Genomic DNA, 26,091 nt, shown 5'->3' on the forward strand with positions numbered 1-26,091 from the left:
CTGCATGAAAGACATTTTAGGTGTGAGGGTGGGATGATATGAAACATATGACATGAAAAGGGATCTAGTGACAAGAGGGAGTATGGTAAAAATAAAATAAGCTTAGAAGTTAAAATTTCAGCGGCAAATTAAAACTACATTGGTCACAATGAAAAGGACTGATGGTGGATAAAAATAAGTTATTGGAGTTGAGAACATAATTGGGGAAGGGTTTGTTCTCAATACCCAGAAAGACTAAAAGCAATCAGGTGATATGAAGAAGAGAGATACAACTCATGTATAATAGGTTTGGTGGGTTTTTTTTTTTTCTTTCTTTTCTTTTCTTTCTTTCTTTTTTTTTTTTTTTAATAGAATACAAAACACAATTGGTGACATAGCTAAACAAAGCTTTGGAGAACAAGGAAGTGAAGGACTATATGGGCTCACTGTGGCCCAGAAAACAATAAGGAAATATATCTACTTTTAAAACACCCTAGCAAATCTTTTTAATTATAAAGATGAAGATATAAACCTAAAGTACTGAGAAGATATTTTAAGTTAGATTTTTCTATTAAAAAAATCAGAATCAGTTTTAAGAATTAGAGAATCTGTGTAACAAAAATTTGAGCTAATGGACTAAATGGTGTATTAGGAAAAGATTGCAACTTAAGAAGATTATATTTATTCTGGTGTTTCATTCATATAAGAAGAAAACAGATAGAGTTTTTGGGTATCTAAGGTTTTAGAAAAGATGAAATTTCTGTGGTCATCATGAAAGTATTACCCAAAATGTATTCTAAGTAAATGAGAGAGTAAGCAATATAAAAAGTTCAAAGAGAACTTCTGGTATTAAAGAATTTGTGGTGAATAATGAATTCAATAAAACATGGAATTGCATTTAAGTAATTTATTGTAAATTTATTTATAAAATGTGAATGTAAAATATTGGTGATAAAAAATGGGCAATTCAGAAAATTATAATTTTATTGCAATAATCTGAGTTTGATGCTCAAATAAGGTAAAATTGTCTAGGTCCTAGAAGAAAATGCAAAACTAAAATTCTCTTCCATTCATGACTTAGTAATTGAAATATATATATATATAAGATAAACAGTATCTCTGAAACTTATTTTAAAATAAAATATGTACCTTCCAAATCACTTAATATGTGTGTGTGTGTGTGTGTGTATGTGTACACATATATGTATAGTCTTTATGACAAAATTTAGAAACTAGTTTGTTTGTTTTTATTTAATAGAGAGAGAGAGAGAGATCACAAGTAGGCAGAGAGGAAGGCAGTGGGAGGGGGCCGGAGGGAGCCTAGTGTGGGACTCGATCCCAGGACCCTGAGATCATGACCTGAGCTAAAGGCAGAGGTTTAACCCACTGAGCCACCCAGGTGCCCAGAAACTAGTATTTTTAGCATATGGAAAATTATTAAGAGAAAACATGAGGGGTAAGAGGGATTCTGGGTAAGCTGGCCCAACAGGATTCTTGCTGAAAGCAGAACCAGGTGATCAGATATCACCTAGGGGGTGATGGAAGATACAGAAACCCAAGCAAATATTGAAGGTAATTGGATATAGAAGGTGGGAGACTCTGACTACACAAACTTAGCAGGATTCTGAGGAAAATTAGCAATACAAAGATGGGTGTGGAAGTACAAATGGTGAGGTATAGTTGGGAAGAAGACTCAGAGGAGCCTGACTCAAGGTTACGTCAAGGGAGGAACTCTGGCAACATTGCAGCCCTAAGTTTGAGATGGGGATACTTTATTTGGAACTTACAAATAATTCAACACTCCAAGTATCTCATAATTCACTCATGTGCCCCAGAGTTAATTTACCTGCTAGTTCCTTAGCTATGGACCCAAAAAATTAGCTTCAGATATAAAGCTTGGTCATTGGGTTTTTAAGTTCTATTACTGACAAGTTTTTTCCAGTTACAAAATAATATGGTATGATGGTACAGTATGATATGCCATTGGTATAGTGTATATAGCATGGCTTGGAATGGTATGTATTTCATGGGGAAGCCTATTAGCAAAGTGAGAGAAAGTTTCTTAGTGTAAGAACAATACAGGGGCACCTGGGTGGCTCAGTCCAGTTAAGTGTCTGCCTTCAAGTCAGGTCATGATCCCAGCATTCTAGGATTGAGCCCAGCATCAGGTTCCCTGCTCAGTTGTTCAGTGGGGAGTCTGCTTCTCCCTCTCCCTCTCCCCTTCCCCCAGCTCGTGCTCCCCCTCTCTGTCTCTCTCAGATAAATAAATAAAATCTTAAAATTTTTTTTAAAAAATACAGTATTATCACAGAAAACTGGAAATTAGAAAAACGTAATCTCTGATACTATCACAATAGAACAACTTGTATCATCTTAAGATAATTTCCCTCCATGCTTTATTTTATGAATAGCATTTATATCATTAAAATTTTACTGTCGATACAAATTTGTATTCTGCTTCTCTATCATTATATAATAAGTACTTTCTGCGTTGCCACATGGTCTTTTTTTTTCACATTGTCTTTTTATCATTATTTTAATGACTACTTAATATTTATTATGTAAATATTTCAAACTTTAAATTCTTGGGTTTTGGACAATTAAGTCGTTTCCTTTCAAATTTTCAGTAAAAAATGTTATTCTAGCCAGTCACTCAATGATAGAAATAATTTTAATGAAAAACTCAGTTCACTTTCTTACCTAAAGATTCATACACTCACCACAACGGTGTTACTTGGTGTTTATATATGATCAAATAGAAATGTAAAGAGATACTGATCCAAAAGGAACTAAAACTCTAGAAACTACAGTTTGTCTTGAAGCTTTTATATTGAGAGACCAAGATTCTGCAATACGTACAGTTAGCAATCTGACAAAGGCTTTTCAACAATAATTATGTTAAATTCATACTAAATTTCCTGAAAATAAACTAATAATAAATATAAATTTGGGGAGGAAAGAAAAAAACTTTCCATCCCCCGTAAACAGTAATCTATACGCATTAAAGCAATTTTGCAAACCCTACTAAAAATTACAGGTTGCACGTTTTGGTTTGACTAGTCTACCCTCAGGAGAAAAGATGATCAAGTGCCTAAATCATTTTGTTTTGCAACTTGTCATAGCTAATAATAATTTATCAAGACAATTTGCTTTAATCTTTTTAGTGGGGGGGAATGGGTGAGTAAAAGCAGAAGTATGTAAACTTAGTCTAATTGTAAACAGCTCACTTCCAGAACTTGCTCTACTTAGAACTCCTGCTGTTCCTAACTTTTGTTCTTTTGTTCTCTCTGCACAACCACGCAAGATTGAACTCCGCCCCCCTAAAAAGTCATCTGACTTATATTTTAGTAGCGAGAATTTGAAAGATGAAAGGGTAATTGAAATGAGTATTGTTAACATGATTCAGTATTTTTTTGAATTCAGCTTAACCTGCATGTAGAGCCAAACAGGCTGGTAGAGTTTTCCAGGGAGCCTTTCCATGAGAGACCTTCGACACACGCAGAAAATCCAGCCGCAGAGGTTACTCGAGATAAAAGCGCATTCACATTTAGTCAAAGGGATGACACGAGTGAGGTGCTAGTTAAGTGTCTTAGCTATTAAATGATGGCGCTCAGCTTCCATACTCTGGCAGGAATGGCTCATAGAATTCTTTTGCAAAATGCATCTCCCAAATTGGAGTGGAATGTGGAGGCCTATAAAAAACAAATGGTTTGGGGCACCTGGGTGGCTCAGTGGGTTGAAGCCTCTGCCTTCAGCTCGGGTCATGATCCCAGGGTCCTGGAATCGAGCCCCGCATCGGGCTCTCTGCTCCGTGGAGAGCCTGCTTCCTCCTCTCTCTCTGCCTGCCTCTCTGCCTACTTGTGGTCTCTGTCAAATAAATAAATAAAATGTTTAAAAAAAAAAAATGGTTTAAGAAGCAAGATCTCAATTGTTATCTGTGCTTTTGGCAGCTGAACCAGTGAGCCCTCTGGCTGACTTGTGCTTTTTCAATTCTCTTGGGATTTCATGCTCCGTCATCCCTGAAGAAAATGATTTTGAGTGTAGAATCTGTTGACATCTTGTTAGTTCTGGGGGGATAGGACTTCTAAAGAGAAAAGACAAGACCAGACAAGAAACCCCCCATAGGAATCAGAATGATTGGTCATGGAACAATTTTATGTGTATGTGAATCTTTTCAGAAAGGAACCCTCTCTGTGTCCCTGTTCCAAGATTCTCTGCTAGAATCCTTCTCAAAACCAAGAAAGCCATTAAAGGTCATTCCAAGACAGCCCCAAGGGTCAAGTCCCCTTGAAATACTTAAAACCTACTATGAAGTACTTGAAATGTCTCTTTTTCAGATTAACCAATCCAAACACTATCGATGAATCCTTATCACTGTAAAATTTGTGGGGTGCCTGGGTGGCTCAGTCAGTTAAGCAGCAGGCTCCTGAGGTCAACTCAGGTCATGATCTCAGAGTTGTGGGCTCAAGCCCTATGCTGGGCTCCCTGCTCAGTATTGAGTCAGCTCGAGATTCTCTCCCTGTCCCTCTACCCCTCCTCCTATTCACACACATGCCCTCTCTCTCTCTAAAATAAATAAATAAATCTTTAAAAAAACCTTGAATGCCCTCCATTTCCTAAGTCCTTGTCTGCCTGGTCCAGTGACAGTTTAGTTGCTCTATTTCTTTCTTGAAGTTGGGCTCCCAGTAGTGAGCAATGACTCAGGGACAGCAAAAAAGTACACAGCTGGACAGGATTACCTATTCTCTCATTCTAGGCTCTCTGGACATATTTAGATTTGATACCACATGAGACGTACACTGCAGAGGAATTACCCAGGTAATATAATTACCTGAGATAATATGATACACAGGTTGAACTTGTTAAAGAAAGTACAAACTCAGATGAGTTCTGCAGCCAGGCAGGTAACAGATGTGATGCCATCCAGTGACCATAAGGAGTGACAGGGATTGCACAGAGCATCCTTACAGGCATGCAGCCTCTTTTCTGTCTTTAAACACTACATGGGACAAATAAAGCACTGAACTCACCCATGGTCTGTGGTTGGCTACTACTGTACCTCGGGCTGGTCTATGGTGTGGCATTAGCAGCAGCACATGGGCAGCTGGACCATCCAATGTTCTTATTGTGCTAAACAAAATAAACTCTTTTGGGAAGAGAGCAGTGCATTACAAAACGAGCAGCAATTGCTTATTTATAATCTTTCTGGAGTAAAGTTGTCAATGCTCCTAAAAACCTCTCATAACACTTGGATGTTGGTTGAGATCTCCTTTCCCAAACCTACAGAAATATGTTTCTTCCACAAATATTTATCACAGATAATAATGTTAATGTTATTTAACTTTTACTATGTGACAGTCATTATGCTAAGTATTTAGTGTGCATGTTTAAAAATAATCCTCTGAAAAAGAACATGAAATTGGCACTGCCTACAACTGGTACAATGCAGAAATTTACTGCTGTTCTTTCTCTGTTTGTCCCTTTTTCTTCCCCCCCGTGATGGCACACATTCTTTTTACCCATAACACTAGGTACCAGGCACAACAATCCTTAGAAAGAAACTCATTAAAAAATTTGCACTTTTTTATTCTGTAACCGCTTATAGAATGACAGGAACAAGAAACTCAACTGATTTGTTTTCAGTGTTTTTTTCCCCAATTGTCATATTTCATGTTCTTGTTAAGACATCTTCCCTCATATTGTAGACAGAGCTCGGATGGAGAGTCAAGCCTTTTCCACTGTGGACTGCCTTGCTGCTGGGCAGGAAGAACTCATCCTCTTGCAGGAGAAGGTCAAAAATGGGAAACTTTCTGTGGATGAAGCGTTAGAGAAATTTAAACATTGGCAGATGGGAAAGACGGAGCTGGAAATGATTCAGCAGGTAATACTGACCCCAGCAGGTAATACTGACCCCTTCTGGAACATTCCCTCACTTGCAGAGCCTCTCTGTAAATGTCTTTATAAGAAACACAGGTAGCTGTTCTTTTGATTTTTAACTAGCCACAAAAAAAAAAAAAAAAAAAAAGGTGTTTTCGAACTACCATTAAATGTTTCATGTGTGCAAAGCATTGGTGAACTCAGCGCTGGGATCCAGTGTATCAGTGCTAACACCTGATCATCTTACATTTTTAAGTTAGTGAATGTTTTGTGAATCTCATTGCTGAAATTAAGGTGAAACATCTTACACTAACATGTGCTCAGCATTCTGAAAGAGTGCACTATATTGACCAGGCTTAAAGAGTGCACTATATTGAACAAGAAAATAATTTAAATCATATCAGGCAATAGTCCTCAATGAAATATAGTAAGTTTTCTCTTCCTTCCCCTTAACCTTTGGGGGAAAAAAACCTGTATATGTCAGTCAAGATTTACAGAGAAATGCTGCCAAGCATATTAACTTCAGATAAGCTTGTCTTCTATTAATATAACATACATCCTGAGAGGGTCTTAGAGTAGATGGCTCTGAGATGAGCCTGGAAACAATATATACCCTGTATACCCCATGACATTCCTCAGTGAGGGGTATGAAGACCGCATTCTGTTTTACCCCGCAGGTCTTCCTACTCCCAAAATAGTCCAACAGTTTTTTCTTCTCATCACAGAAAGCCCCAGTGCCATAGAAACCAGTTCTCTGAAAACTGATTGAACACATTTAATTAGCTGGTTTAGGCCAAAGTACAAATAATCATGACTAGCTTAATATACTCCCTTTCCCAAGAGATCATTTTTATTGAAAAACAATGCTCGGGAAAACATTTTTAAACAACAGAAAAATGAATCCCAGTGATAACATTTCAAACAAATGGGCACAGAGGCGGAAGGTGTTGAGGGAAGGAGACTTTCTCAGAAGTCACCTGTCTTGAAGGGTAGCTCTGGTTGTGGGTGGTGGCTGGACCTGAGCCAGGTTATGCAGGGCCAAGCTAGGGCAGTTGTTTTTCCAAACAAATGGAAAGAAATACTGATTGTACAGTTTTGCGACTGATTGTCGTTCATGATCAGAATGACAACAGGGCTTCTCGATCTGTGCCCATGCCATCACCGTCAAAGTCCCTCTCATCCTGAAACGGGTAAACTGTGCCCAGGTGTAGACCTACACAATCACTCTCCTAGCACTGCCAGCAAGTTTTGTTGAAATAAGTCAATTGTACCTCATTCTCTTTAGTCCATAATAAAGTTGACAATTTAGAATGATCCAACCAAAACACCTTCTGAGAAATTATTTCCCTTGTTTTATTAAAGTCTCGGTTGGTTTTGTTTGTGTATTTATATTTAATATTGTCTTAGCAAGAATTGAAGGTGGCCTGTAACTACTTTAAGACTGACCTGACTGTCCAATATATAGGGAAAATGAGATAATGAATACGGTTACTGTTATGCAAGACAAAACAAAACAAAATTTAACCTATAAATAAATACAAGAATAAGCACTAAACCTGCTTTCTATTAGAGCTAAAAGTTCAGTGACTCTTACTGAATACTGTTTGATGATCAGTCCTTTTCCTTTTTTATGTTTCCAGTGTTAGTGAGATATAATTGCCTATAACACTGGGTAAATTTAAGGTGTACTACCATGTTGATTTTACACACTTACATATGATTACCACCACAGTGTTAGCTAACATCTGCATCATGTCACAAAATGATCATTTCTGTTCTGAGGTGACAACATTTAATAGCTACTCTCTTAGCAACTTTCCAGTATATAATTCTATATTGTTTACTATAATCTCCGTGCTGTGTATTGGATCACCAGAACTTATTTATCTTATAACTGGACATTAGTACCCTTTGACCAACTTCTCCTCTTTTCCCTCCACTCCCTGGTCCCTGGTAACCACCACTCTACTCACTGAGTCCCGTGTTTTTTGATTCCACATTTAAGCAATATCATACCATGTTCGTCTTTCTCTCTGACTTTTTTCACTCAGCATAGTGCCTTCAAGGTCCATTCATGTTCTTGCAAATTGCAGGATTTCCTTCTTCCTTAATCCATTCATCCACTGACAGGCCCTTAAGTTGTTTCCATATCTTGGCTATTGTGAATAATCCTGCAGTGAACATGAGGGTGCAGCTCTCTCTTCAATATCCTGTTTTCATTGTTTTCAGATATATACCCAGGAGCGGGATTACTGGATCAGATGGTAGTTCTATTTTTAATTTTTTAAGAAACCTATTGTGGCTACACTAATTTACATTCCCACCAATAGTACACAAGGATTCCCTTTCTCCACATCCTGCTGACACTTGTTACCTCTTTTTGATAATAACCATTCTAACAGGTGTGAGGTGATAATACCTCAGTGTGGCTTTGATTTGCATTTCCCTATTTATTAATGATATTGAGTACCTTTTCACATACGTGTTGGTTCATATGTCTTTTTTCGGGAAAACGTCTATTTACTTCCTCTGCCCATTTATTTCTCTGACCATTTTTTAACTAGATTATTTGGATTTTGCTGTTGCATTGTTTGAATTCTTAGTATATTTTGGATATTAACCCCTTACCAGATAGATGATTTGAAAATATTTTCTCCCATTCTGTAGGTTGCCTTTTCATTTTTTTTTTATTATTTTTTCTGCTGTCCAGAAGCTTTTTAGGTTGGTGTAGTCCTACTTGTTTATTTTTGCTTTTGTTACTTGTGCTTTGAGGTGTCATATTTAAAAAACTATGATGAAGGCCAACATCAAGGAGCATTTTTTTCCCTGTGTTTTCTTAGTTCTTCATAGAAGGGCTTGGACAACACCCAGAATAGCAGAAAAAGGAATGTTATCCCTATTTTCCCAACATATGTACACACTCATTCCCCTACACTTTTCAATATTACCCTTGTAGTTTGCAAAATATTCATTTATATCCTGAGGACAAATCTATCAGGGGTACCTGTGATGTTATGTTATTATTGACAGAAGTATTATCCTAAGAAAATAAGAGGGAAAATGGTACAAACATAGAGTTTATAATAGGAAAGATTCTAGAATCCTGGGCGCCTGGGTGGCTCAGTGGGTTAAGCCACTGCCTTCGGCTCAGGTCATGATCTCAAGGTCCTGGGATCGAGTCCCACATCGGGCTCTCTGCTCAGCAGGGAGCCTGCTTCCCTCTCTCTCTCTGCCTGCCTCTCTGTCTACTTGTGATCTCTGTCTGTCAAATAAATAAATAAAATCTTAAAAAAAAAAAAAGATTCTAGAATCCTGAAGACCCCTGGCTTTGAAGGTGAGATGGTTGAGAAGGTAGAAAACTTGCCTTTCACACTCCCCACTGCTGCTGATAATCAGTAAGTGCCTATAGAAGAGTGCTCACTCCACTTACAGAAGAGGATGTTTACGGCAATGAAAATAACTATCCTTTTAGGAAACATGGTTTCTCAGTTCCAGGGGTAGCCTGTTTTACATTTTGGTTAAAATGATAATAGATGTTCGGGACGCGTGGGTGGCTCAGTTGGTTGGACGACTGCTTTCGGCTCAGGTCATGATCCTGGAGTCCTGGGATCGAGTACCTCATGGGGCTCCCAGCTCCACGGGGAGTCTGCTTCTCCCTCTGACCTTCTCCTCGCTCATGCTCTCTCTCACTGCCTCACTTTCAAATAAATAAATAAATAATTTTTTAAAAATGATAATAGATGTTCAATGTAGAATGTTTGGGAAAGCAAAGAAAGATCACAAATGAGCTAAGAAGGGGAATCCAGTTATGTATAATTTGCTTCCAAGTCCATGGTTCTTAGAAGGAATTCATAAGAAAGATTGTGCTCACAGATGCTGGAAATGGGCTCAGGCAGTATCACATCACCACTGTGCCACACTTTTTTTTTTTTTTTAGATTATTTATTTATTTATTTATTTGGCAGACAGAGATCACAAGTAGGCAGAGAGGCAGGCAGAGAGAGAGAAGGAAGCAGGCTCCCTGCCGAGCAGAGAGCCCGATGCGGGGCTCGATGCCATGACCTGAGCCGAAGGCAGAGGCTTAACCCACTGAGCCACCCAGGCGCCCCTGTGCCACACTTTTGCTTTTGGACACCAGATAGCCAAGATAGCCCCCTCAGGTGTTAGATTGGGAAAATAGCAACCACAAGAATTGGGCTCTGAGTCCCCAAGCTGACTCTATCACTTAAAACTGTGTGTTTTGGGAAAATTATGTAACATTTCTGAATCTCAGTTTCTATATATGTAAAATGAGATGATGACTTATATACTTCATGAGTTTGCAAGAAGTAAGTTAACACATTTAAAATATCAGGGATGGTTGGTTGGGACACTGTAAGTACCAGATTAGTGCTACATAGTCCTGGTGGTCCTAGTGACAGTAGTTGATGTTCTCATCTTGATCTATGACAAATTTATAAACCTTCACTTGTATTTTCTGGTCATTTCCTCATTAAGGAAAAACTACGCCAACTGAGAGATTGCATTATTGGGAAAAGGCCAGAAGAAGAAAATGTGTCTGGTAAGTAAGATTTGTCTGTTATTCCTTTATCATTCTGATAAAGGAGAAAATGCAAGGACTATGGAGTCAAACAGGTTTGAATTCAAATCTGTGCTCCCTCACTTCCCTGCTGCATGATTGGACAGCATCTGATCCCTAGTACTCAGGTTCTTTGTCTGATAAATAGGAGTAATTATAGATATGTCTGGAAGTGGTTGTGTAAGTTAACATCTAAAATATTTTCACCTTCTTTGACCCATAATGGACCTTCAATAAATGCTAGTTTATTTCCTTTGATTTCTGTGAAATTTGCAAATAAGATAATTCCCCTCTAGTTTTTTATATGTATGAGCCATTATACAGAGTACTGAATTATTAAGGAGTCATACTTTTTTAATAAGGTTGAATATTTCTAATATAGTCAGTTCTTACAATTGTCCACAGGTGGATCATTTTAAATTGTAAATCTCAGGTTGCTTTCCCCTGTAGCCAGCATGCTTTTTGGCAATGCAGATCCCCCTTGCTAATAATTAACAGGTTGCTCTCAAGGCAGGGGAGGTGGGGTGGGGAGGAGAACCATTCATTTTAATGTTAATACAAACCAAACATTATTAAGATGGTAAATCTTCTCCAAAGATAAACAGCACATTCCAAAATTGAAAATAAATTATGTTGTCACAATTGGACCACTCTTTCCCCAAGTCCTTACTCCTGCACAGATAATTAAAAACTGACAACCACTAGCAAACCCTAAAATTTCCATCTCTTCCATGTTCAATAAGATTGCATAGATTTTAACTACTGCTTCATGTTGAAATCTACCCTGAAAGAGTTTATTAAATTGGTATCTGCTTTTCCAAGGAAAATTCTGTAAGTGCTCTTAGAAATGTTTTCTAAAAACAGAAACATACTTTCTAAAATAATTAAGTTCACAAATGCAGGGCTGATTTACACATAACTGAGTTCTACAGATCTCCATCCTAATGTGGCAAAATATTAAAATTTTAACAATAAATCAAATTATAAAATATATATATATATATATATATATATATATATATATATATACCTTTACTAAGGAACATTAGGTAGTAACAGCTAATATTTGACTACTCTACACTTAATGTTATCTTTTTGTTTTCATATAATAATTCTTCGAGTTAGACATTAGTCTCAATTCATAAATAACGAAACTGAGATTATAAGAAACTAAGAAGCCCAAAGACATACAGATTAGAAACTTCAGCTTATTTCTTTTTTAATCCAAAGTCAACGCTTTTAATCATTGGTATCTTAATTAGGAATTGGCTAGTTCCCCTTCTAACCAAAAGTAGTACCAGACAAACCCTCCCACTGTATAGACCACTAACAGTGGGCAAAAATATGAGGCAGTTGATTTCAGGCAGTAGGCATTTAGTAGCCTAAGACTTAATTCCAGTGACAAAATATAGAAGGTGACTCTAATGATTGCCCAGGAGACTGATTTTCTGACTATAGTCTGTGCAAAGGAAGGCAGTCTTTTGACATGAGGAGGAAAAGATCAGAGTTCAGGGCAGCCAAAGCTTCTGCAATGTGTGTGGTGGGTCCCTGAAGAGGTGATAGCTGTGTAGAGAGGTAGCCTTAGAGGCCACAAGTCTGTGGCCAAGAGATGAGCTGTCCATGTTTAGGGCAAGACCACTCAGACACAAGATAACAGCTTCTGGGACACTGAAAACAAGACACTAGATGAGCAGAGCCAGGGAGAGGCCATACTGGGGATGTTCGAGTTCTTGCCCTGTCAGAGTGAAAAGATCTCCTTAACACTTTGTTAGAACACCTGGCACCCTGCTGTGACACCCAAGAGATGTAATGACTAAAGACCATGACTTCTCCGCTAGAGGACCTCCTCTAGACCTGGCTTAACAAAGCCTAAAACCAAGGCCCTACAAGGTTCACATGGAAGGCAGAGTTTGTAGGCTCAGTTCCACTGGGGGCTTTAAAAAACACCGGGGGATATAGGTCAACACTGGTAAAAGCATAAAACTAGGCCTATACAAGTTCATGCCAGTCATCAAACTGCCTGCTAAAATGAGAACCTACACTTATTACTTATAAGAGGAATACTACAGAATCCAGAATATACAATTGATTGTCTATAATGTCCAGTATTCAATTTTTTTTAAAAAAAGGGATGATACACAAGATGTAGGAAAATTTAATCCATAGAAAAGAAAAAGCCATCAATAAAAATTGTATCTAAAATGGTCCCATTGTTAATCTTAACAGACAAAAGATTTTAAAGCAACTCTTATAATCACAGTTAAATTAACAAAAAATATGGTGTTAAGGAGTGAATAAATAGGGAATCTATTGATATTTACAGAATACAACATGGGAAAAATTAGGATACCTGTTTGTTTAAGGTGTTCAAGGAAGGTTTACCAAAATAGAACATATGCTGGGATATTTAAAAAGTTTCAAAAGATTGAAATCTTCAGAATATGTTCTCTGAAAGATTTCAGCCTTTTGAAATCTTATATTCTCTTACCACAACAGAAAAAAATAGAATTTAATTAGGAAATTAGAAATGTCTCAGAGTCATTAGGAATTAAGTACATTTCAAAATAACCCATGGGTCAAATAAGAAATCACAAGAAAATACTTCAACCTGAATGATAGTGAAAATACAGCATATCAAAATGTGTGGAATGCAACTAAAATAGTACTTTAAGGTAAATTTATGGCTATAAATAGTGTAGGAGAAAAGAGGAAAAGCTTAAGATCAGTGATCTATATTTCCACTACAGGAAACTGGAAAATAAAAAGCAAACTAAGTTCAAGAAGAAGTAAGAGGAAAACTAGAAAGATCAGATTAAAAATCAATAAAAAATGAAAGAGATGAATAATAGAAAAATGAACAAAACCAAAAATTAGTTATTTGAAAACATAACTAAAATTGATAAAACCATGACAAAAATGAACTGGAAAAAAGAGAAAACAAGAGTTACCACATCAGGAAAGTAAAGTGAGGCTATCACAACAGAACCTACAGATATTCAAAAGATGCTAAGGAAATAGAATTAACTTTTTGCCAATATATTTAACAACTTAGATTAAAAGAACAAATTAATTAAAAAAACAAAACTTACAAAGCTAAAATAATTACACTCCTCTGAACATAATATTTTACATAGTCAACAAAGACGAGGCTGGGAAGGAGGCAATAAGAGCAGAAGAAAATGAACCTAGAGGTGTTACAAATACATAACATATCCACACTGAAGGGAGACAGAAATAAATTTAGAAAACAGTATATTCCAAGGATAGAAACAAAAGAAAAAAAATCAGTACATAAAAATGTATTCTGTACTCCAGTTAGTAGGTTTATTTCTCTATAAGGGTATAGTTTAGCAATTTCAAAACTATCATTTGTATATTCTAGGATTGAGTAAGTAAATAAATGTATTATGGGTAGTAAGAGACAGGCTTCCTATTGTCAGAGAGAGGAGTAACTACTAAGGAAAGAAGGAAAGTTCGAATGAATCTTTTGGTTCTACCCTGGAGTTGGAAGTAAATGTAACAACTCATGTTTGTTAATATATATATTACAAATGATATAGAAATATAGTTGTATGTATAAACATATGCACTTCTTTAACCCTGTCTGCTGAAAAGACCTAGAAGCAATGACAGCCCAGCACCAATGAGCACATCTCACACCTAGATCTTCGTTTATAAAAGCAAATGGCCAATTATCACGTGAAAATATGCACAATGCCACTAATCATGAGGAAAATGCAAATTAAACTAAATGAGATATCAAATATAATGACTAGAATTTTTAGATATTGCCAAAATGAACTGATTCAGCTATGGAACAACTGGATATGCATTGCATACTTTGCTTATGGAAGTGTAAAGGGGTGTGTTGGCTTTAGAACAGTTAAATGTGCACCAACGTTATGGCCTAGGCTAGCCACTTCTAGGGGTTTTTCAAAAAGAAAGAAAGAAAGAAGGAAAGAAAGAAAGAAGGAAAACATTACGTGTATCCAAAGACTTGCTCACAAATTTCTTAGCAGTTTCATTTATAATGGCCAAACCAGAAAAAATCCAAATGTCCAATAGAAGAAGAGATAATTATACTACAGTATATTCATACAGTGGAATACTACTCAATAACAGAAAGAAATGCCTGCTATTAACACAAAACAACATGAATGAACCTCACAGGTATTATGCTAACTGAAAAAACATGAGTACATGGTTTAAAATTCCATTTATCTGGAGTACATGGTTTAAAATTCCATTTATCTGGAATAAAACCAATTAAACCAATCTATAGCAATAGAAATCAGATTGGGGTCACTAGAGGTAATGGTGGAGTGAGGATTGATGTCAGGGGGCACAAGGGAATTTTTTTTCTTTTTTTCTTTTTTTTAAAGATTTTATTTATTTATTTGACAGAGAGAACTCACAAGTAGGCAGAGAGGTGGGCAGAGGGGTGGGGGAAGCAGGCTTCCTGCTGAGCAGAGAGCCCAATGTAGGGCTCAATCCCAGGACCCTGGGATCATGACCTGAGCCAAAAGCAGAGGCTTTAACCCACTGAGCCACCCAGGCGCCCCACAAGGGAATTTTCTGTAGAGAGAAATGTTCTCTATCCTAACTGGGTGATGGGTACATGGCTGTATATATTTGTCAAAAGTCATAAGCCTATATACTTTAGAATGTTTGAGTTGTACTATACATACGGAATAATGCTAATTCAAAAAAAAAGAATGGAGTAGCTCAGGCTACAAGAATCAAAGCAGAGGAGCGAGCTTTTACTTAATGTCTAACTTATCTAAAATCCTAATACCTTGGGACAAGCATCAGAAGGAAAAAAAGGCAAGAGTAGTAAAAGGCATGGTTTCACACTGTGGCCAAAAATCAGTACATTTTTAATCAGACTGTGAAATTTCATAGTCACATCAAAGACAAGAAGTAGTCAAACAATTAAAAGAAACAAAGTTTAAGATAAATGTTGAGCCAAACTCAATAAGCGTCTCTTTCTGTCTTCTAGATAAACTCACCATTGTGCACTATCCAAATGGTAAGTTTTTGGTATTTACTAAGAGTTTCAGACTACAGAAAGGTACATGGTAAACTACTTTCAATATTAATGTAAACCTAATATGATTATGCAGGTCAGGGCAAAAACTCATATTGATTTTCTATGTATACGCAGAACCACTTGACATCCAAAATAACTTGGGGGTGATTCTAGAACAGCAATGTAGAGGCATTTGTTACAGAGTTAAAAAAAAAAAAAATGTGCTTTGAACCCTGATGGACCTAGCCCTTCATAGCTTACCAGTTACCCCCTTTGGCAAACCACTTAAACTCTTTAGGCCTCAATTTCCTCATATATAAAATGGAGATAAGACTTCTCCCTTAGGGATTGCTATAAAGGCAGTTGATGGTGTATAAATGGGAGCTGATACATGATAAGTGGGAGTTACTGATACAGGAAGTGAAATTGGAATAACACTTGAAAGGGTGATTCGCTTTAGTGTGGTGGGGAGGAATGTGTGCAGAAGGTTGTCAGGGGTCAAGAGGAGCCAGGGACCAGCTAGGAGCTCTGACTAACCTAGGAGCAACCACCTACAGCCCGAACCAAAGCAGTGACCATGGGAATGGAGAAGAGCAATCGATAGAAGTGAGTCATGTGGCTAGCATGGAAAATGGAAAGCCTGTGGTAAAGGCAGGAGGAGCAGTGGCCAATGGGGAGTAGTAGGACCAAGTTTTCATTTTTGAGAAATTTTTGAGTACTTTGAGAAGACATCTAAATGGCCAACAGACACATGAAAAAGTGCTCAACATCACTCAGCATCAGGGAAATACAAAGCAAAACCCCAGTGAGATACCACCTCACACCAGTCAGAATGGCTAAAATTAACCAGTCAGGAAATGCCAGATGCTGGTGAGGATGCGCAGAAAGAAACACTGTTGATGGGAATGCAAGCTGGTGCAACCACTCTGGAAAACAGCATGGAGGTTCCTCAAAAAGTTGAATATAGAGCTACTCTATGGCCCAGCAATTGCACTACTGGGTATTTAACCTAAAGATACAACTGTAGTGATCCGAAGGGGCACAGGCATCCAAATGTTCATAGCAGCAATGTCCACAATACCCAAACAATAGAAAGAACCTAGATCAATGGATAAAAAAGATGTGGTGTATACACACACACACACACAGAATACTATGCGGCCATCAAAAAATGAAATCTTGCCATTTGCAGCGATGTGGATGGAACTAGAGGGTATTATGCTAAGTGGAATAAGTCAATGAGAGAGAGACAATTATCATATGATCTCTCTGATATGAGGAATTTGAGAGGCAGCAGGGTTGGGGGGGCTTGTGAGGGGTACGGAGGAAAAAAAATGAAACAAGATGGGACCAGGGAGGGAGACAAACCATAAGAGACTCTTAGTTTCAGGAAACAAACTGAAGGTTGCCAGGAGGTGGGGGTGGGAGTGTTGGGGTGGCTGGGTGATGGACATTGGGGAAGGTATGTGCTATGTTGAATGCTTGAATTGTATAAGATTGATGATTCACAGACCTTTATCCCTGAAGCAAATAACACATTATATGTTAATTTTTAAAAAAGTGTACTTTGCAATTGGCTGATCACAATAAATGGGGAAAAAATGAAGATGGCGGTGGCATAATCTAGTTGGGTTGTTATTCAAAGGTGCTAGATTGTGCTTAAGCAAAAGCAACTTCTCAGCATCCTATAGTCACCTATATGGGAAAGAGGAATTAACAGCATACTTGCCAAGTGTGCCTTTTCAATATGCTCCTTCCTATCTCTTCAGTAATTTTTCCCTTTACCTATATCCTACTCAGAGCATATATCATTTTTTTAAAGTACTGAATAAATGAATCATTAAATATATGGAAGACAGAAGAAATAGTAACAGAGTTTATATTTCTAGGTAATGAAAATGCCCGCAATGAAAATATGTTATATAACATACCCTTCCACAATAAGGTAGGTTGTGTTTATGTTAATTTTTATAAAATGCAAAAAAAAAAAAAAAAAAAAAGAACTTTGTTGAGAAAGAATGTAAGAGCCTTCTGTCTATGCTTGGAAAAATTTAAACAAATATGATCAAAATAGGCTATACCAGCTTTTGTGTGCAAATTACTGCATGAGCAGTAAGATTAGTACTTAATCTTAAGTAAGATTAAGTAAGAACTAAGATTAGTTCAAGGTAACACTGTTAATGCCCTGGCCACAAATTACTGCATGAGCAGTAATTTAAGGAAATTGACTATTTAAGTAAAAAGCAACAAAGGAACTCAAAGGAAAAAGGCGCCAAAGCCAAAGTATAGCTGAATTTACCATGTACAGACCAAATAAATCTTAGAGGAATGATGGATACATGTTTTTTGTTTGTTTGTTTTTTTGGTTGGTTGGTTGGTTGGTTGTTATTTTAGCAACAGTAATATGATGAATCTATTTGGACCACAATGTATACTATCCTTAAAGTCTAGTCGAGGAAAAAATGTAACCCCAAAATATTGTTCATGTAAATAGCATCACTTCACATGTAGAGTTAACTGAAAATGAACTGCTAACAAGAAGCTAGAAATAACATGAAGCAAAGAGAGCCACCATTGAGAACTAAGATTAGTTCAAGGTAACACTGTTAATGCCCTGGCCACAAATTCTTCTTCAAAATCAAGCATGTTATTCCAACTATCTACATATGTGATGTAGGAAGTTTTCACTATGGCCCAGGATCATGCAGCAGCTGGATTTCTTACTAAAATCCAGAATTAGAGCCCTTGGTAAGATCTCACAATAAATCAATTTTTAATAACCCTTTATGCTCTCCTCTGTTTTGAGTAAATCATAAGGAATCCTTAAAGTCATTTGCCCTTAAGAACTGATTAACACGTATGCATTTCTGGACCATCCTGTGGGCAACCGGTGAGCTATAGACCAAAGTCTAAAGAGTATGGACCCATTAAATTCACTGGGCAGGAGCAGAATCATGGGTACCACCGAGTCCTCTGAGTTTATGAACATATCCTGGTCAAACAAAGATCCTTCTATAAGTTCTGAATGACTGTACAACCATGGCATATTTTTGGAGAACAATATTTGGGGTAAGAAAAAAAAGAATATAAATTCCGAGCACTTAGGCTATTCTCCCTCAAAATGGAAATAAAATTTCAACTCAAGGACTTTGCTATTGGTGAGCTTTACAATGCTTCTTTCCTTCGAAGATGGAGGAATGTCTTGCCAGTTCCGTCTATGAAGCTATTTTCCAACAAAAGGCAACTATGACTTTATGACTTTATCATGTTTCTTTGTTCCACCTTAAAATGGAGAAATGCTAGCTCTGTATCGTTTTCTTTCTTTTTCTTAGCTTCCTACTCGACTCCAAGTTGAAAAGGAATTTGGTTTCTGTTGCAAGAGAGATTACTAAAGAAGGTAAAATATCAGTTGTATTTTTAAGAAAGCTTAAAGCAGGCTTATTAGAGACCTGAAGGAATCGTTTGTCTAGCAAACAGAATACTTTAAATATTTCATTTTCTTCTCCTGAAATGATAAACATGTGTATTTTTCAAGCCAAAGGTGATTGTTCCTTAGAAAGATTTATGTATAGGGGTGATTTTTTGCTAGCTAATCAATTTTGATTGATGATCCATTATTCACTAATACATTTCTGTGATCTCACTTTCAGGTTATTATAATGAAACCCCAAAATCTGCAGACACTGTGCTTTCTGAGTGAAGTAAGCTTGCATTTGGATTGCCTGCTGTCTTCAGGGAAAATAGCATACGATGAAAGCAGAAGCAAACCTCTGGATTTCACAATTTGTTTTTGCCACAATTTATTGGCATTAACTTGCTTCAGATAGGTATATCGGGATTCAAACTGAATGCCATAGAGCAGTTGTACTCTGACAATTCCTGCATTTCACAATGCATTTTGCCACTGAAGTAACTGTTTCCCATTTTGAAAAATTAAAGGAAAACAAGAGCAGAGAAGTGAAATGCTCTGTAGCAAAGTTATTGCGCCTGTTTGAAGCACTAACCTTATCATAAGTTGACTCCTCTGTCCTTAGAATGACCATGAAAATACAAATTCGTTTCATACATATTTGCCTTTTAAGTGACTGGTCCATTTCCTGATTTTCAGACATTCAAACCTTTAATTATTATTGTCACCTCATGTTTTCAGAAACCTTCTCTTAGTGCCTATTTGCATGTAACCTTGAGAATATTATTTTTTAACCTTCTATATCTCAAATTAATATACATTTCAACAACCTACATTCTTTATTAAAAGGCTTACACTTTCAGCAATGTATTTCTTAGAAACAACTTACTAGTTTAGAAAAGAACAGTTTTATCATTCTATGATTTTCAATGCACGATTCCTGCAAATAAAATTAATTTTTAAAATTATGTCTGACTTTCCAAAATAAGTGTATAATAATTAACCATTAGGTTCCTCTGCTCACCAGTTTACAAAAGGAAGGCTCCTGAAAAAAATTTTAAACTCATTTACTTTCACTGCTTAAGCCCCACAAAGTAAACACACAAATGATTTTTTTCTAGCTTCTAAACAGTGATAAGAATATCTAAAGTGATTCTACAAAACATCAATCACAGGTTTCTCATGACTATAAACATTCTCAAATAAGCTCAAGTTCTAAAAAATAATAGAGATGTTTGATTCATCCCTAGCAGACGATGCTTTGATGATGACATTTGGAAATCTAGTCTATAGTTTCACATCCAAGCTTTCGAGAAATGGCCTGCCCTTCCACACACAGTGATTAATTATATCCAAACAATGATTACAAATCCCCCATTTATGTGGGTTGTCCCACCCAAAGAGTTCAGTAAACCAATGGAAAAACGGTTTTTATATAATTTTCTACATCTTGAAATTGAAATATATGTCTCATCTCTAAAGTAGAAACCTCTATATTGGCCTGTGACTGATACCTACAGTTTCATCAATGGCTTTATTCTTATTAAAAATGTGAAATCCAGTGACAGGTAAAACGTCAGTGTTTCTAATTATAAAGCAATTGGATTATCTCTTACCTGAGACTCAATTAAGAGTGGAAGAGGGAGATGAGGCTTGAATATTATTCAGGTCTTTAACATAGATGGAAATTGAAAATCAGGGCCTCTGAATACTACCTTTATGAACTGAGCGAACTTGGATTAAAACTATGGCAAAAAAAAAAAAAGTCCCTTTAATAGCTCTTTCCTGAGATACTCTGGCCCTTGAAATTTTACCACTTTATCATGACAAAGAGACCCAGAAAAAAGAAACCCCAAAATAGCTGAAGTCTTCCTCATGCTTCCAGTACCATGGCTCCTCCTATCCTTCACTGCTTTGGGAGATGGTTGGAATTGGGGGATCTGGGGAATCTGGAGGAATCCATATCATTACCTGTTGCACTGGAGGATGAGATGAAAAGTGGAGAGAATGCAAGCGTGGAAGAAGACTAATACAAGTTTAGGAGTGATCCCAACTGAAAATTCCCCATGGAAAAGTGTTTTTTCATCTGTGGACTCCATCCCTAACATGTAGAATACTGTCCATTAACTTTGAGATGCACAACAGAAGCTTTGCATTCATGCTAGAAGAGAGGAGAGGTCAAGGTAAAGAGCAAGGAAACAGAAAGATGTGGACTTTCCTTGGAGATTTGGAGCATTTCTCAGAGACCCCTAACCACTGACAGAAAGGAAAGACCTACATGGGAGATCTTTTGAAGAGTTTGCGCTGATTCTTGTAGCCTGAGCAGCCAGTAGCTAATATACCTTATCTTTCTCATCATTTCTTTCTTAAGTCAGGTTTGTTTCCAAGCCATTACTCCTTACTTTGGCCAAGTTAAATTTACCAGAACTCTGACTTCTAAGGACATTCAACTGGTACTGAATGTTATCAGAGTTTTATGTTTAATATTAATTCCCTTATTTTCTACCATGTCAATTTCCTAGTCTAACATACAGGAAGCACTTATTCCAGTGGTTCCTAACTGGGCAATTTTGCTCCCCTTGCCCCAGACTTTTGGCAATATCTGGCAACATTTTGTATTGCCATAACTATGGAGAAGGTGCATCTGGCATCTAGTGTGTAGAGATGAGTGATGGTAATAAAAGTCCATAATACACAAGGCAAAAAATTAACCAGTCCAAAAATCTCAATAGTGCCACGGTTGAGAAATCCTGATCTAGACTAGACAGCAAAATGGGATTAACACTTAAAAGAATGTTGTTAAAATAGAAACAGCTTTCTACAGAATTTTTCAAAGTAGAAACCCCTATGATAGCACAAGGAATGGCTTTGTTTTGAAGCGCGTATAGCTTAAGCTTAAATGGATCATTAAATACTCAAAAGAATGGATGACTCCAATATATTTTCACAAATCTAACATTCAATTATTCTGCCAATGGTGGTGACTCCAATTTTTAGAAAATGAGACTGTTCTCAGTATTCTAATGAGAATGACCTTGAGTCATCATTATATCCTACTTGTACACTAAGTATTTGCTCATCTGAGGTCCTTCTAGTTCCCCATAAAGTGAAAGGGTCTGATTTTAATAACTTAGACTAACCTGAATTTTACTGCATATTGCTGTTCTAAATGGGTATTTAAGAGCAAGATCTGCCTCGTGACCTGATCTACTAGGTCCCAGCTGATTGGCCCAGAGTTTGTATGAGGCCCTACTTGCTGCCCTTTCTGTAGCTATTCTTGCCAGCCATTACGGACTGCCTTTTGTGTGGGGCTGACCTGGAAAGGCAGGCATTACCATATAAAAGACAAGAGGTAAGATTCTCAATACGATATACCTCAAATTTATAAATTATAGCATATGATTTCTTCAATATTTTCATCTTCAAAATGTAGACAATAAGTACATCCCCTATAATTTTCATGGTTATTAAATGCCATTGGATATTTATATGAGCAGTGCAGTACTTCATTCAAGAGCATGAGCTTTGAGGTAACACTGATCTAGTTTGAATATTGGCTCAGCTATGTCCCAGCTCTGCAAAACCAAGCAGTTTTCAGTCTTCTTAAGCCGAATTTAATTGTGAGTAAATGGAGGTAATAATACCAATGTTACCATAGATTGAGAATTAAATATAAGGAGATCATCAATTAATTTATCATCCAAAGAGGACACTTTTGTTGGTAAAATAGAATACTGTTAATGATTACAATAGAAAAGCAAGTGTAAACTGGGACTACCCCAGGCATAAAGTTGGAATATGTGGTCGGTCTACTTAAATGAGGTATGAGTTCTTAGAACATTTTGATCAAGGAAGATAGTTTGCAAGAAAATAATCCTCTTTGAAATGTGAAAATTGTTGTGATACACTGGGCTGGCTTATTATCTGACTGGATTTTAGGCACAGTCTTAAAGCATCTGACTCAAATCTCTATCATTTTAAAAGACAATGATTTCAAAGTGTTGAATGACCATCTGGATCTCCCAGAAAGATCAAAAGCCTCAGTGGAAAAACCCATCAGTGGTAAAGCAGAACAGCAGTGTTTCCCAAGTTGTGTTACAAAGAATTCATGGATATTGCATTAAAAAGGGGCTCTGTACAAAAAAGGGGGGGGTGTGTGAAGGGGAGTTCTGTGATCAAGTGATATTTGAAAGCTCTATTTATTTTAGTTCCTTTTAGAATAGTATACTAGACATCCAAGTACTGAAGACTAAGTAATCCTGAAACAAATCTATATAGTTTGAAAACTACTGACTTACATTTTGTGTAAATGTAAGCTGGCTTCATTTCCCACATAATGGTAAAAGAAAAACTGGCTGAAGGATGTCCGCAGTGATGTGTTTAGAAGGAGCCTGAAACCTGAGTTTGATGGGAAACTGTGTCAAGACCAATTAAAGATGTTCGCCACGGATGGATGATGTCAGTGGGTGACAGGACTGGTGGCGTGCACAATACTTATTTGGCATTCAGGATTTGCACTTGGTTAGTATAAAATAAAATACTACATTCTGACTTTTGCAAATAACCAAAGTCAGTTTCAGCCAGAATGAAGATCACCTGTCTTCAAGCAAATGAATTAGTAAACATGTCTGAGAGTAAAATACTGTAATTTCTGTATAATTCTTTGCTCGTATTCAAGTCAACATCAAGCTTGATTCCACGCAGAAATGGAGTAATACCATTTGGAAATGCTGTGCACTGAAATATAGCAAACACTGAAGCAATTTCTGTGTCCATGGAAACTAGTGGGATATTTCCTCTCAGATAGCCTTTTTGCCCTGTATAGTAATAAGTGACTCTTAGAGAAACTAGCTCTCAGCAAATTAACCAACAATTTCTTATGGATTATATCTTCCATTTCTCAAGGTATAGATGTACAGGATATATCAACTATAATAAAGGTGGTACAGTTTTGCCCCTAACACTTTCTCTTTTCTTCATTTGAGCAAAAAAAGAACAAGGGATTCCAGGAAGTATGAACTGATGCTGCTTTGTCATTTATGCCTGGTACTTAGTGAACGCATCTGCAGTCACACTAAGGAGCCTTAAGTACCCTCACAAAACATTGACAGTCTGCCCCAATGTTGTAAAATGAGGTGTTCTATAAATCAGACATAGCAAGTCATGCCCAGTACCTCACAAATCTTCTGCATAGGAAATCCCAGCAGATGACCTGTCATTAACAATGACATTGAAGGACATAGGAAACTTCCTCACAATCACCATATGTTCTCCTAGCCTGGCTTCTATTTACTATGGTATCTTGACTATGATGCTTTTATTTTACTTTATTTTATTTTATTATTTTATTGTATCATGGTAAGTACACTTGAGGTGAGAAGCAAGAATAGCACTCAAAAGATAGGGGATGTATCTAGTGCAAAGACCCCAAGATCAGAATGAATGACACATTTTCTGAAAACGGAAGTGTCACTTTTATGTTCTTAGTCATGTCCCCCCAAAAATTCACATTGACATCTTAATCCCCAGTGCCTCATAATATGACCAAATTTGAAGACAGGGTCTTTATAGAAGTAGTTAAGTTAAAATGAGGTCCTAAACCAATAGGACTAGAGTTCTTATAGAAGATGAAATTTGGACACAGACATATACTGAAGGAAGATGATGCGAAGACAGGGGAAGATGATGGCCAACTACAAGCCAAGAAGAGAGGCCTGGAAGACATCTTTTCCTCAAGGCACTCAGAAGAAACCAACCCTGCTGGCAGCTTTATCTCCAATTTCTAGCCTCCAGAACTGTGAGAAAATAAATTTCTATCATTTAAGCCATCCAATCTGGATACTTTGTTATAGCAGCCCTGGCAAACTAATAAGGTCAGTGTGCCTGGGATGTAGTGGGTAAGAATGAGAGATATGAGATGAGTTTGTAGTGCTAAGTAGGAGAAACATCATGTAAGAAGTTTGAATTTTATTCTAAGTAAAATGGGAAGCCAATCAAATGTTTTAAGCAGAACAATTCATTCTCACTGCAGAACAGAAAAGGGATTGCAGAGAGTCAAGAATAGTGACGAGGTGACTAGCCAGGGATTTGTGAGGTATTCACAAGATGGTGGTAGCTTAGACTAGAGTGATAATTGAAGTGATAGAGAAGGCAGATTTTAGACATCTTTTTGTGGTAGAGGCAACAGCACTTGCAAATTGGGTTGATGTCAGTGTAAGAAAAAGGAATATGGGTGATCCCTGAATGTTCTGACTTGAGAAATTTGGTAGGTGACAATATTTGCCAAGATGGGGAAGACAAGACAATAAGATTTGGTGGGTTATATGACACTGGACAAGGTAATTAATGTAATTCTCAGTTTCTTCATGGTAAAATGGAGTGAATAGTATGCCATTTCACTGGGTAGTTGTGAAAATTAAATAAGCTATGTTTATGAAACACCTAAAACTTAGTAAATGCTCAATAAACATTGAATTATCATCAGCATCAGCATCTTTAATCTGTTATCTTGAAATACAGCAAGAAATTAGGTAAAGCTGGATCCAGCGTCATCAGGAACATTATAATCAAATGGTAATACTCCTCCTTCTACTAAATACAGAAGATAAAATTTTATTTAAAAATAAATTTTGGATTATATGTCTAAAGCCCTTTAATCCATGGACGCCTGTGTCATATTCTGACAAAGTTAGGCTTTAGACACTTGTGAATGTAGAATAGTTTGAGGAAGTTTTCCTGATGTTTTTGTTTACCTTCCTAAAAAACTTATTGTAGGCTATCATGAATCTTCAAAATCAGGGTGCTTGGGTGGCCCAGTCAGTTAAGCATCTGCCTTCAGCTCAGATCATGATCTCAGGGTCCTGGGATGGAGCCCCACATTGGGCTTCCTAGGGAGTCTGCTTCTCCCTCTCCCTCTGCCTCCCCCGCAGGCTTGTGCACCCTCTTTCTCTCTCTCTTTCTCACTAATAAACAAAATCTTTAAAACACACACACACACACACACACACACACATACACACAAAACAGACTAAGTGTGCTAGGTGTGGACTTAGCATCCATTTTCATCCCCTTCTATGAAGCCCCCTGTATTAAAGGGCCTGGGAGGCAAACTATGCATTTGTCAGTCTCCCCAGCAGGAAGGTGTTATGTGTGATATACATTACACCAGTGAGATAGTCTCTTGGGAGATCTGGAAGATGGAGGTAAGACAGAGAGCAC

General features: G+C 37.1%; 1 protein-coding gene across 2 annotated transcripts in view; it reads left to right on the forward strand.

The window, feature by feature from the left end:
* BANK1 (B cell scaffold protein with ankyrin repeats 1) overlaps positions 1–20,638 on the forward strand; it is a 324,478-nt gene extending 303,840 nt beyond the window's left edge. For both annotated transcript variants that reach the window (XM_047718087.1, XM_047718088.1), the window contains exons 12-17: positions 5,685–5,860; positions 10,354–10,417; positions 15,435–15,464; positions 17,354–17,409; positions 18,797–18,861; positions 19,115–20,638. In XM_047718087.1, the coding sequence (XP_047574043.1) occupies positions 5,685–5,860; positions 10,354–10,417; positions 15,435–15,464; positions 17,354–17,409; positions 18,797–18,856 (386 nt within the window). In that variant the 3' untranslated portion in view covers positions 18,857–18,861; positions 19,115–20,638. The remainder of the gene's footprint in view (positions 1–5,684; positions 5,861–10,353; positions 10,418–15,434; positions 15,465–17,353; positions 17,410–18,796; positions 18,862–19,114) is intronic.
* Positions 20,639–26,091: the final 5,453 nt, after the last annotated feature.

The sequence above is a fragment of the Lutra lutra genome, chromosome 2 (assembly GCF_902655055.1).
Source record: "Lutra lutra chromosome 2, mLutLut1.2, whole genome shotgun sequence".
NCBI lineage: Eukaryota > Metazoa > Chordata > Mammalia > Carnivora > Mustelidae > Lutra > Lutra lutra.